Genomic DNA, 13,755 nt, shown 5'->3' on the forward strand with positions numbered 1-13,755 from the left:
GAAAAGCAAAATAATAAATCACCACTAAAATTTTAAAAATAAAAGAAAAAGAAAAACTGGATCACAACATGGAAATATCCATTTGGGTTGCATCATGTAGTATCTTAAATAACAAACTGTTCAATGAAATGAGCTAGGTAACAGACTCCTTCATCACCAAGAATGCTTTTTTTGTTAAATGCTTACATGTCATGAAAGATACAGATGCTCACGTGAGAGTCCCAAGAAGTATGAGGACTTCCAGAATGTGTTCCTGAAAGAAAAAGTGCTGAGTCAGCTATAACTTAGAAACTACAAGCTAGTAAAGAATGACCTTTGCATATTCCAACAAAGAATATCTAGTTCAGATTTTCATCTGGCTTTAAAATATTAAGATTCAGAAGAACGACAAAAGTTTTATTTTAACCATACGTTTACCAAAAAAAAAAAAAAGGGAGAAAAAAGTGATTCATACATCGACACTGAGTTTTCCTGGTTTTTATATATCACGATGACATAATCCAATCTAACTCATGCATCACTTTCAGAGACACAGTGCAACTGGAAATATTTTCGCTGTTGCAGAGGACATTACAGTTCTAAAAAGCAAATGCCTATGGGTGTGCTTGCATCTTCAAAATAAAAAGAAAAGAAACAGGCACTACAGTTCTCTAACGATGGCTGTGTTTCACACATTGTGGAAAAACGGTAAAAAATCCCCTTCAAGAGTTTCAATATGCATTGTAACATAGATGTCATCTCCTTCGGTTTGCTTGCTGACTTCTTAGATGACTTGGTGAGAAGTCTGTTTTCACTGCTTCTTTGTTAACTGCTGTTGCTACTCTGTAGGCTATACGTTTTAAACTTCTGTAAGGAACATTACAAGCTATTTCATGTAATTTAATTTTGTGCTGAATATTCTTCAAAGGATTTTATAAATAATACAATATTTTAAATGAGTCTTCAAGTCACTTGTTGTTATACCATATTGTTGCTTTCTCCGACTTTATCTACAAACTGCAAGAAGAAAAACATAATTAAATGAAAGCCTAGAGCACTATAAAATATTACATCAACACTTTAAATGTTGATTAAAAAACCCAGCTTTATAAGATTTGTGGAAAGTTAAGGTATGACTGACAACGATTAATCCAGTACTACTCACCACCATCTTCTGACATATAAATGTATATTAAAAAATTTTTTTTCTATAAGTTGTTTCTGCATGACATGTTACACATATGACTTTAAGGGTGCAATACAAGAAACACAATGCAATGAATAAAAAAAATTGGATAAGATGAAGTTAATGCTGCTAGCTCAACAAAAAAAAGTAAAAAAATAAAAAGCTGAAATGTCAGCCATTCATGCATTAATGAACCCAATAAGGTATTTCAACTGACCATTATTGTGGATCTCTTCTGGGCCTATGTAGTCTTTGAACAAACAGATTTAGCTCCATTAAGTTCAATAATTAACAATAGCTACTGACTAAAAATACTTTAAATGTGTATTCTGGACTTCAGACTGAAAGTGGCAATGACATTAAAAAGAGACTTAATGATGCAAGCATAAATCGATAATTACGGAACATAAGTTTTAACACACATTAATGTAAGTGGTTATTTACTTTGGTTACTCCACCCCAAATATAAAGCAATTGGGCTTTCTTCAGCATTCCAGATGGTGATGCAAACAGATGTTGAAACAAAGTAATTAGTGAAGATATTAAAAGTTACATAACCCAAGTGACTATATAACACTATCAAAATCTAGCAGTCATCTAACCCTTTCTTTCATTATTCACATTTTTACTTAAGCATTTATTATAATGAAGTAATAATAATAGGAAACACAATTTATAGTATTGGATGTCCATTTATGCAAATACTGAAGAATCCTTAAATTAAGGACATGATTAATGATTACAGCTCTATAACTAGAAGTTTTAGTACATTCAAAAGACATTCTAAGTATAAACAACATTGACTACTGTATGAGTTTGGGGATTAATGCAAATGAAATCAGGATATACCCCTATAAGCCTAGGTTCTAGCATTTTATATTATCGCAAATAGGTGATTGGCACACTGAAACTAAAAGCTGCTCTCAAAGCACTCATGGATTCATTAGAATTTTACGGTAAATTTAGATGAAGAGAAAGCACAACATTGTCTCTCCAAAGGTAACTTCAAAAACTGTCTAGGTTATCTGGGCTGCAAGGTTCTGATTTGAGGATGGAAATGAGATTAGGCTTATAGTGGTACCTATTTTAGTGGGTAAGCCATCCTTTAGCTCTTTGAGAATTCAATAAATGCTATGAACTACCTCTCTAGAAGCATCTACAAAAGTCTGCAAACAACTTTAAGAAGCTGACTGCCTGCCCTGGAGGAACAGATTTGACAAGACTGTTCTAACTGTGGACAGAGCTAGGAACGGAATTTTGTCATCTGACTCCCAGTATCACAGTGCTTTATTTAATTGTCTTAAAGCACTCCATGTGGTGATACAGTCTAAGAGAGAAAATATTTGTAAGAAATAATGGTGTCCTTTTATATTATCGCTTCTAAAATTAGAGATCATATAAAAGTTAATTGAAAAGTGCCTTGAACTCTCAAAGAGAAAGGCAGCAGAGCATATCAATCCAAGTTACATGAAAAAAGAGAGAACAACATTAAAAATGGATACAGTGAAACCACATTTCAGGTTCTATAGGTTTAGCAATGATTATTTTCTCTGGTATTCATGGTAACCACGATCTATGCGATGCAACTATTTATATCATAATAAAAAACTTATCAATCGTGTATCAATTCCTCAAATTTCTTCAAAGAGCATCAGAGAGCATTTATTTATCTTTAAAATTTTTATTTTATTTAAAAAACTTTTAAAAATTATTGAAGTATAGTTGATTTACAATGTTGTATTAATTTCTGCTATATAGCAAAGTGATTCAGTTATACGTGTGTGTGTGTGTGTGTGTGTGTATACACACACACACACACACATACACATTCTTTTTTACATTCTTTTCCATTATGGTTTATCACAGGATATTGAATATAATTCCCTGTGCTGTACCGTAGGACATTGTTGTTTCCTCATTCTATATATAATAGTTTGCATCTGCTAACCCCAAACTCCCAAGCCGTCCCTCCCCCCAGAGAGCATTTATTTTAATGGTTTAAAAAACATATTGTTAAATATATGATTACTTACTGATCTAATTCCAGGTAAATTCAAGAGTGATCCAAGGACTGGCACTCTTCTAATAAATCCAACAACCACAGGAAAGAAGCCCCTGGGAGAGGCGAAAAAAGTTCTTAGAATGAACACATTCTCTATTACCAAAATGAACAGTTAGCCATGTAAAAAGAAAGGATCCTGTTAAAGTTTTGAATGTTTTAAGAGACTTCAAATTCAGTTATTTCTTACCTCTCCCTGGATTTGATCCCTTCCTTAGTTGTGCTCATAACAGTCTGCATAAACATCTATAATGGCATTATTATTACATCCTACTGGTATCTTTACAGTCTATTTCCCATATTAGAAATGAGAGATTCTCTAAAGCAGATTTGGCACTTAATAATGTTTGTTTCCTGTGGGCAATATGGTGCTTGGCAGATAGAAGACAAATGATACACCTTTCTTGAATAAATAAACCAACTTACTTGAAAGTATTTTCTCACATTGCATACTATTATTTACTGGGTAAGTGGCATTTGTAAAATATTAACTGATCAAAACCTCCCATAATGTATTTGGTCCAAAATTTTCTAATATCTACATGCACTAAAGAAAGTGTCATCAAGTGACAGGAACTGTACAGCATCAGGTCTACATATTAAAATGCTGGATCTATCTATCTATCGATCTACCTATCTGTCTATCTATCTATCTATCTGTCTATCTATCTATCACTGTCTGGTTGATGAAGATACCAAACATAAACAGAGTGCCGTAAAATGCCAACAAAATAAATTTTATTGCATTGAAAATACTTTATAAAATAACAATCATCTGCATCTGATAAACACATCTGGGTTTCTGTAATAATTATTTGACATTATGGTTTACTGAAAGAGAAACAATAAAATAAAATGGTTGCCTTACCTGAACAAGAGAAAGAATCCATAAATTTCGAAGATCATGCCTATCAAAGGCCAACCAATCAGGACTACAAATACACCACCCAGGAAAAATCCTGTAGCTTTCATTTTATGTTTTTGGAAGAAGAATCTGAATGTTCTTTCTAAACCAATTACAAAAGCCAAGCCAGCCACAAATAAAACCTAGAAGAGGAGGAAAACGTAACACAGAAAAAGCAGTTAAATGCACTGCATATGTTTGCAGGGGTAAGGTCAAAGCTAAATATGATAAAAAAGACATGTGGCTTTTAATGTGAGCAACTGGCCAGAGAAAACTACAATGCACACCAAGAGGCAGAACCACGTTAAAGCTGCAGTTGTATCCCACTGTGTTCAGTCCTCTTCTATCTTGATTAGATGAAGAAAAGAGAAACAAAGAAAGATTAGGTGTCACCCAGCGGCATCTGCATCTGCAGTGGTTTCCCCGGCTTTAGCTAGATGGCGATGGCTTAGTCAAACAGATGAGCGGCAAGTCAAGAGAGCGAAGGTGTCTGTAAATATGTCAACCGAAGGTACTCCTGGTTCTGAAAACTTGATCAGGGGTGATAGGAGTTCCTATGGATGGGAGAAAACCTGACATGGCCCAGTTGGTAGTAGAAGAAACCAGGCAAAGCCAGCAAGAAGATCCTAGTTTTATTAATTCCGGAAATCTGGGAGCAGCAGAAATGAAATACAGCCATGCATTCTCAAATATACTTATAGTTTGTATGTTTTCAGACAATGGACAAGAGATGGTGATTGACTAAATGCCTGCGTTTTCCAAGGTTTTATTCCCAAATACTTGCCTTTCTTCATAACCATTCTTCAGTGAAAAATATTTCACAAAAATATTTATTAAGCCTAATGGTTAAGCTTCACATTCTGAGATACCAATGCTGTTTATATTACTGTTTATTAAAACATTAATTTTGAACAATTGTTACCCTTTATATTTTCCAATGTCCAATTAAAAGCCCAATGTTAACATACACTTCAAAAATATTTTATCGTTATTCAGTGACTTTATTGCCCTCTTAGAAGGGTTATTATTTATTTCTAGAACTCTTGCACAGCCTTCACACATGGACAACAGAGTACACATTCCAAATAAACAATATACACACTTTTCTTAGGTCAATTATTAATATAGATATATTTTTTAAAGGTTTAAGTGGTTTTTAAAAATCTGCTCATTTTATGCTATTTAAGCAAATGTTAAATCTCAGATGTGTAAAGTCAAAACATTAACAAATTTACCAAGACATGGGGCTATCAAGTCATCTATTTTGAACTATTTGAGGCAGTCTTGATTTATCTATTGTAAATCACATATCAAACACTTAACAGAGCAGTTATGGAATTAGAAAACTTCATTAAGCATTTATCTTTTATTTAAACAGAAAGCTGTCAGGTTCCACCCCTGATGAAATCAGAGAATGTAACAGGAGTCTTCATATGAATAACAGTGAATTATTTCCCCCCAATTTCATAGCAGGCAATAATTCATTAGTAGTTAAAACTTCCTTATGAATTTAGTTAAAATATATATTGAAAAACTCACATTTCCAATAGCCAGTAGTGCTTTGTCAAAAAAGAGAATCATTCCAAAGAACAGGAAAAACACTCCAAATCCTGTTAATCCCATTCCAATTTCTGCAATATAAGTTATATGGTTAAGGGTAGAGCAAAAGTAAAGTTACATTAAGATCCTCATAAACTAAGCAAGAAGAAATTTTCAGTTTTTCTTTTGACTGATATAAGGAAATAGGACCCCAACACTGCAGGCTGACATAATGACTGACATTCGTTAAGATCCAGAACAAATTAAATTAACAACAGAAAATTACTCGCAAAATTTAAAATATGAATGGGAATTTCTAATCCTTATATGAGAGAGAGCATTTCTCACAAACATACCCATAATAGAGAAAGACAAATCAGGAATCTAAACCTTTGGTTATATTATTTTTTCCGTCCCAAGAGCCCTTCTGGCATCAGACATAAGTATGTGGGTTCACTTTTGTCTCCTTTTCTCCTTTCATATTCCATGACTAGTATTGGTATGCACAATATCTGCAGTTCCTTCTTTCCCTTCTGAAAATGAATTCCTTCCTTAACCCACTGGAAATGCTATGGGAGGTCAGCACAGACTGCTTCTCACAATGACAACAGGAGAGATTTTGAGTCGAGAAGCCATCTCCTCCAAAGTTAATTTTCAGACTTTTAACTTCTTGACGGCTTATTATGGATTTATCTTCTACGAGTCTCTCTCAACTATGCATCCATTCACATATTTAGTCTAAGAGTCCTAAAATCACCTCTCCAACATTTCAAAGAACACTGTTTTACCTAATATTAATATTCTGGGTTTTTACTTTTTCATTCAAAAACAAAGAATTGTTGATCAACTCCTAAATGCCAGCAACTGTTCTAGGTACTGAGTATAGAGTGATGGACAAAGTATAAGCTTTTACGTCTATGGTTACTCTTTATACAAAACTAATATTTTATTGCCTTTACACTCCCTAGACTTATCTTTATGTCTGAAGAGTCTTAACTTTCTAAGGTTACAGTTGTACTATTCTGTTAACGTTACAAAGCACAATCCATGAAATTAGTTCCTTGATCATTTCAGTTTTGATTTCAGGAAACAGTCACCAATCCTTATTTTACCTAGCAGCACTATCTGCATAAAATAATAAATCAGACCGAAACTGCCATATTTTGGGAAACACAATTTTAAATACACAATAGTGATTTCTGATCTGTTACTTAACTTTTTTGCCTCGGCTCCAGAGAGCTAAAATCTAAGTCACAGCTACTTAAAAATTTAAGCCACGTAAAATGTTATGATGAGTTGAAAATTTATATCCTATGGCTTTTTTGACATCCTTCACCTCAATATACAGTTAACTCCTGCCTCCCATTCCAGCTGCCTTGTTCTCCAAAAGTTAGTCTAAAAGAATTCGGGTACCTGTCCATAAATACACTGGTAAGTGTATTCCACGGACACAAATTCTCATGAAAATTGGAGGCTCATACCTTCATGCTTAAATGCTTTAGGAGAATTTAACCAAATAACTGTTTAGGTGTCAGACATCATTTCCTACAGGAAAATATGGACAAAAGAGCAAGGACAATTCCATTAAATAACTATTTAGTAGTTAGGACTTAGTCACTGGCAGCTGAGTTATTTAAATACAACTCATTTCTATGTTTTCACAAATTGTCCTAATGATTATGTACACATTTTCAGACGTTTGTTCATCAGAAAGGAAACTATATGGCAATATGCCTACTATGTATTGAGAATTTACCATGAATTGCCCATTACGAGGTGCTTTACGTATCTTACAGAACTTAATCCCCCCCATACTACTGCAAGGTAGGCATCATTACATTATTCTAGAGATTTTTTTTTTGCCAGGTTAAATATGTTTGATTAAATGAAATTCAAGGGCACTGGAGTAGGCTGAACTTCTGGGAGAAGCATCTTTAGGTTTAATATAATTAGCTTGCTACTAACATAACTAAGGAGATGTCAGTATGAAATTGACTGCAGTGAAAAAGGACAATGTCTACATGGTTTTACATTTAATGAGATGTTTATAAAAATATGTCATAATTCCTTTAGCAAAACTGGGGGATTAAAAAGTAGCACCAGCCCCATGTTTCATGTGGGCAACTGAAGACTCAGATTAATAATTCACCCTTGATCACAGAATCAGCAAATGTGCGTGTGGAGGGGGACAGGTGCAGGGAGGGACGGGGGTGTGGTGTGGAGTCTGGTTAGAATTCAAATCCAGTCTTCAGGCTCCACATCTTACAACTATAACAGGGGAAACCAAAACATTCCCACTACTTTATCCAGTGTCGTACAGAAAGAGAGGGTTGCCTGTAACATTTTTGCCAAAACGGACACTAGCATGTTATTGCCCAATAGTCCCTGATCTGAGTGGGTCAAAAGTCTCAAACTGACCTCGCTGTGTTATTTTCTCCCCTCCAGAATTCCATTCTTGCCTATGCCTATGTATTCACAAGCCCTCTGGTTATTAAAGTCCTACTTGGAGCTGCTCTCAAACCACCAGAACCTTCATTCCCGCTCGCGCGTGCGCACACACACACGTGCGTGTTTTTAAAGCACAATCTGATAAAATCAGTCTAATAAAACAAATGTATCTAAAATCAAAAGCTTATTGTAGAAATTTGATAAGGAGAGATATTCTTAATCCAATGACAATCACTGTTAGCATTTTGATATCTTATTTAAGACATTTTAAGGCAGCATTGTCTTTCTTACTATGCCCATTCCTTTCAAAAAGTAAAAATGTCACAATAAAGAACTCAATTGAACACCATGGTGGAATTTCAGGCAATGTGACATAATGAAGTAAAGATTTAGAGGCAGCATAGGAACTGCCCCACTCCAGACCCCTCAATAAATCTTGTGGGTTTTTTGGGGAGGTGGGGTGAGGTAGGGGGTGCTACTATAGAATTCCTTAAAACAATTATGAATTGCTATTTACTATGATCAGTACTTGGTCTGGTACTTCTCTTCCAGAATCAGGATCCCAGAATAATTTTGGCAAGTCACTTGAATGATGGCTGATTCCTACAGTTAAACACACACACAAACACCATTTGAAATCCAAAGAGCTTTTGGTTCACTAATCATTATGCGTTCTGATCCACTGTCTTATCTAAAACACTTGGCAAATGAGCAGCAAAGAGTATCATTTCATCCTCCTCATCAATTTAATGAAGTGAGGAGAATGCTTCCTATTCTGCCCACATTCTAACCCAACCCCCTTGTTCTGGTTTTTGGAAGGATGTAAATCAGGCACTTGTCCCTATAAGACTTCAGTAGAAAAGAATCTCTACACACAGGATAAGTAGTTCATATATTTACTTATGTAATAATCACAGACTAAGATAGGAAAGTTAGATAGGAAAACTGTGTAGAGATTAAGTACTTCCTCTGAGTAATTAGCAGTATTAGAAATAAATCCTAGCAATTTATGTACACAATTCTGCTGAATTCTAGGTTTCAATTGAGAGCAACAGAACACTGCATCATAAAGAAAATAGGCTCTGAATATTCTACACAGTCTCTCAAAAAAAAAATCAATGCACAATTCTAAAGGATAAATATCAACTGTTGAAACTCTTTTTGCTATGGAACAATTTCATCATTCTAAGATAGATTTCAAATAAGCTTTACAGCAAATCTTCTTAGATGCTAGTAGGGTACCGTGAAAAGAACAAAGGTTTTTGAGCCAGCAGATTTGGGATCAAGTCTTGTTTCTGTCACTTTCCTCATGATTATACACTGAATTTCTTTTGAGCCTCCTTTAATTTATAAAAGAGACATACTCGTCTTTGCTCTACAGGGCTCTTATAAGAATTAAGGATAACTATTTATATAAAAGCCCACGGTAAACTGAAATAAGATGCTTTTATACAATTATATACAATGGCTACTTTTATTATAACAGTAAACCAAAACATCCCACAAAAAACAAACAAAAACCCCAAACAAAAAAGGACTATACTTATATTTTCTCTGATCAAAACAGGCAGACCAAAATGGGCATCCAAGGTGCAGACCCAGTCCAATTTGAGGAAGGGAGGGAGCCTGATTGGGGTGGCAGTGTATGCAGGAGTTATTAGCAGCTCGGTGAAGTTCAAGTTAGCCATGACTTGAATCCAAACCTTACGACTCTACTTTAAAACAGGGCATTTTAAAAAGAAGTTCTATTTTTATTTCAACAGGCTGTTTAGTTCTTAAAATCTTTAAAATTCAAGTAAGTTATTTAGAATAAGAAAAACAAAGGCGTGGCAGATAAAACAAAGTGAGATAAAAAGTCTATCACGACCATCAAAAGATAGGAAGCGTTGGCAGAAATGTAAATACAAAATTATTAAGATTGACAAAAAGGGATAGAAAAGTGGAAATTTTATATTGATAGCAAAAGAAAACAGACAGCAATGTTAATCTTAGAGATAAGATAAACCTGGAGAACTCTGTGGCAGGCAGAAAGATGCTAAAATAATAAAACATGCCACCAAAGCACAATATACAATATTAACGAAAGAAATCGTTTAACTAAACACAGAGTTTACTATTGGGGAGACAGTAGCCGGTAGAAAAGTGAAGTTGTTTCAAGGAACTTTTAAAAGGTTGCTTCCAGTAGTGGCAAAAGGTAAATACTCAAAATATTTAAGCGTAAGCACATTTTCAAAAACAGCCTATCATAGGTGACATTTAAAACTCGGCCTCCCAAATAACCAGCAGTAACTTGTAGAGGACCCCAAGCATGTCACGTGCAGAAATGTCCCCAAGAGTGGGCCGCGGGCACAGCGCATCAAACTTTCTGTCGTGGCCACCCGCGGGAACAAAGCGCCCATCTCCCTGGGAGTGAGAGCTGCGCTACCCCGGTGCGAGACAGACGCCAGGCGAAAGCTCCCCCTCCCCAGCTAGGGCGTCTCCCCAGACCCCACCGACTCTCCCCCCAGGCCAGGTCCGCCACCGCGAGTCCAGCCCTCGGTTCCTCCAGGCAGCCCTCCAGACGCCCACAGCCCTAGCTGTGTCTAGCAGGCCGCCGCCCCCATTCCGGAGCTTCATTCATTGACCCGGGCGGGCGGAGGGGCGGGCGGACGAGACCCAGCCCAAGGAAAGGGTGTCCGGGGCTCGAGGCGGGGCCTCGGAGCAGGTACTTACTCTGGGTGTCCGTTAAGGAGATCATGGCTGCAGGGGTGAGGGCGGCGTCGATAGCACCTCGGGGCGGCCAGGGTGTGAAGCAAAGTCGAGAGAACGAAGCCGGGAAACAGCCCAGGGGAAAGCCGCCACGTCTTCCGGAAACACGCAGCCGCCCCCACCACAATTCAAAGCCGTTTTCCATTGGCTAAGCCTGATCCCAACATCAACCAATCACCTGTGGCTTTGTTCAATGACGCAAATGGTGGCCACACCCCTTGACCAATAAGAGAAGGGTATTACTTGCAATTGGTTGAAAGGACCGACCCGGAAGGGTGGATGCCCCTGGCTGGAAAGAAAGGAAAGCCTGGTGGCGGGAAGTTTTCGTTGGAGCGCGTCTGAAAGCGGTGAGTAGCGGACCTGAGGCAGGGGCGTTTTGGGGTCGGAGACTGAGGAGGGGAGGATGTTCCTTAACCCCCTGGGGAGACGTTCTGGGGTAACTCCCGTTACCGCTTTGAAAGAGCTAATATTCCTTTTCCTGGCTGATGAGGAGGCCGGCTCACTTCCTTCCACCAATACATTGGCGGGGGAGAAACAGGGGCCCTCGCCCTTCTAATGGAACTCTCTATCATCGCTCAGCTCTAATGGAACTCGGTCCTTTAGGGGCACGTTCCACTGCCGACCGGTCTTTTTTTTTATCACCAGCCTTTTCCGTGCAGGAGGCTTGGGTACCACAGCCTGTTTATTTGCAACCACTGTTTATTGGGAAACGCCACTGGGAACGCCTAAGCGTAAGGGAGGGTATTATTAAATTGCTGTTGCGTCTAAACGCAGGGGGCGAGGAGTTGGAGGATGTGTGTGCGTGATTTAGCCTTTGGTACTTGGTGTCAAGCATTCATGACTGCCTGAGACCCTGTAAAATATTTCCTGAGGATGCTTGCAAAAGTTCAGATATAGCAAGTAAAACCACTGAATCATGGAAGTAGTAATTAGTGAAAAGTTCATTGTGTACACACCAAAAAGACAGTTTGCCAACCGGGAGCACTCAAATCGAAACATGGAATTAGGCTCAGGGCTATATTGTTATAAAGCAGCTTGTTTAGTAAGGACTGTTTATTCTTCACACTGATTGGTTATAATATTAACATTTTCTTAAAGGATAGGGAATTGATTAGTGGTTACCTCATAGCAACCTTGGGAAACAGTTGGAGTTTTGCTTCTGATTTCCAGAGGCAGAAACAAAAAATGCCCCAGGTCAAGTTAGTCTTTCAAAATAAGCTAAATTAAGCTTTGTTTGTATGTCTGTGCTGGTTTTGTCTGCCCAGAAAATTTTCAAGACTGGTCTCCGTTTGTTTTGGATTTTAACAGTGCCTAGGTATACTTCTGACACACATGCTATAGATAGCTCATTAATTTTTGAACGTATTTTATGTTCAGATAGCTTTTGCTATTAAATCACATCCTTTGGGGAAGGAGTTTATGAGCAGTTTTTTAACAGTATAATCAAAGGAGTCGTTTAAAATAGTGGGGCAAAATGGTTGTAGATTACATCCTTTCATAAGTATAGAAAAACCCTCTGCTTTCAATCTCAGCAAACCTGAGCCTGCACTATATGCAAGGCACTGTGCTAGGCTATGTGGATACAGATGTGAAGGGACTCAATCCCTGCCCCCTTGGAGAACCTTACAGTCTAGAGAAGGAGAATTATATTTGCACAAAATGGTGAAGACATATTCATATCGATAAAGAATTAGAAGTCCTTGGTTTACTCCCCACCTTCAGTATCTTTTAGTGGTGTGGCCCTTCCAAACTTCTTAGCAAGGTAAAGAAGACCCTACTTATTTTCCCAGCCTAGTGGTGACTACAGAATTCTACATGAGGAACGGCATAAGGTCAGCAGTTTGAGTAACGGTAGGGTGATGCTGAAGCTTTGGAGAACATTCTAAGTTAGTTTTGGAAACTATTGGTTTTCCATATCAGAGTTGGGGGAGGTGTTCCTGGAGATGATGGACAATCTAAATAAAGTTCCTACCCTCCAACCTCACCTCCTTCCACTTGCTTGTGTGTACTCTTAAGTTTTAATCATTCAGAAATATTTTGAGTTCCTTAATACAAACCAGGCTTTTTTTCCACTTCTGACCTTCTCATGTTCTCTCCCTCTGCAATCTCACCCCTCTGTAGAATACCAATTCCTCTTTTAAGATTGAGTCTAAATTGTAACCCTTTAAAGCAAATATTCAGTAAAATGTTAAATGATTAATTTGAATATACGTTGATGGGTTTTGCTTCATCTGGGATATTTGAATCTATCCAACTTGTTATTTGTAAAATAGCTTCCACCATCCCAATTTTAGAGACAGGGAAAGGGGCTGAGACGAACAAGTTGTTTAGCTTTGCTAAGATCACACAGTAATTTAGTGGTAAAGCTGTTTAACCTCAAAGCTTTGCTCTTTTTTTGTGACATCGCTTTGTGTCTGGCAGATATTTGTTCAGTGTTCTTGACGTCATACTTGTTATTATATGTTTATGTGACTTTGGACACTTCTCTGAAATCTAGAGAGTTTTCCATAAAAAAGTAGAGTGGGAAAAAGCATGTAGTCCTTATTGAAAGGTCACTGCAGTATATAGTTTACTTTCTAACATTTTTTGTGCTTAGTAATGACAGATTATCACTGAGCATTATCAGCAGTACTGTTTTTAAAAAGTTGTTGCTCTGATTTTTCTTTCACTTTTAGAAAGAAATTTGACTCTCCAATTCAACTTCAGAATGGCATCCGTCTCAGGTTAGTGGAGATGATTACATTTTGTAGTTCATTCTCTTCTCTTTCTAATTGCATGTTTTTCTCTGTACCTTCCCCTCAATTTTGCTGTGAACCTTAAACTGCTCTAAAAAAGTTTTAATAGAAATTAATAAAAATAAATTTTAGAAATACTTGTTTTAAAAATTCTGAT

General features: G+C 37.1%; 2 protein-coding genes across 2 annotated transcripts in view; one reads left to right on the forward strand and one right to left on the reverse strand.

The window, feature by feature from the left end:
* Positions 1–802: 802 nt before the first annotated feature.
* Positions 803–10,976, reverse strand: GOLT1B (golgi transport 1B). The gene is made up of 5 exons (XM_082636076.1): positions 10,828–10,976; positions 5,668–5,759; positions 4,093–4,271; positions 3,199–3,280; positions 803–996 (listed from the first exon to the last, which is right to left on the reverse strand). Exons 1-5 carry the CDS (start codon positions 10,850–10,852, stop codon positions 958–960), a joined length of 417 nt encoding a protein of 138 aa, XP_082492202.1. The 5' UTR covers positions 10,853–10,976; the 3' UTR covers positions 803–957.
* A 166-nt stretch (positions 10,977–11,142) lies between these two features.
* RECQL (RecQ like helicase) overlaps positions 11,143–13,755 on the forward strand; it is a 34,729-nt gene continuing 32,116 nt past the window's right edge. The window contains exons 1-2 of the mRNA XM_082636072.1: positions 11,143–11,210; positions 13,539–13,586. Coding sequence (XP_082492198.1) covers positions 13,571–13,586 — 16 coding nt within the window. The 5' untranslated portion in view covers positions 11,143–11,210; positions 13,539–13,570. The remainder of the gene's footprint in view (positions 11,211–13,538; positions 13,587–13,755) is intronic.

The sequence above is a fragment of the Mesoplodon mirus genome (genome assembly GCF_964341445.2).
Source record: "Mesoplodon mirus genome assembly, chromosome: 11".
Classification (NCBI taxonomy): Eukaryota; Metazoa; Chordata; class Mammalia; order Artiodactyla; family Ziphiidae; genus Mesoplodon; species Mesoplodon mirus.

Excerpts from the sequence above, each read along its gene's own strand:
- GOLT1B (XM_082636076.1), bottom strand. The coding sequence starts at position 10,852 with ATGATCTCCTTAACGGACACCCAGA. Across the intron at positions 5,760-10,827 it reads CTCCTTAACGGACACCCAGA|AAATTGGAATGGGATTAACA; the intron begins GTAAGTACCTGC and ends CTTATATTGCAG. Across the intron at positions 997-3,198 it reads ATTTACCTGGAATTAGATCA|TTTGTAGATAAAGTCGGAGA; the intron begins GTAAGTAATCAT and ends TTCTTCTTGCAG.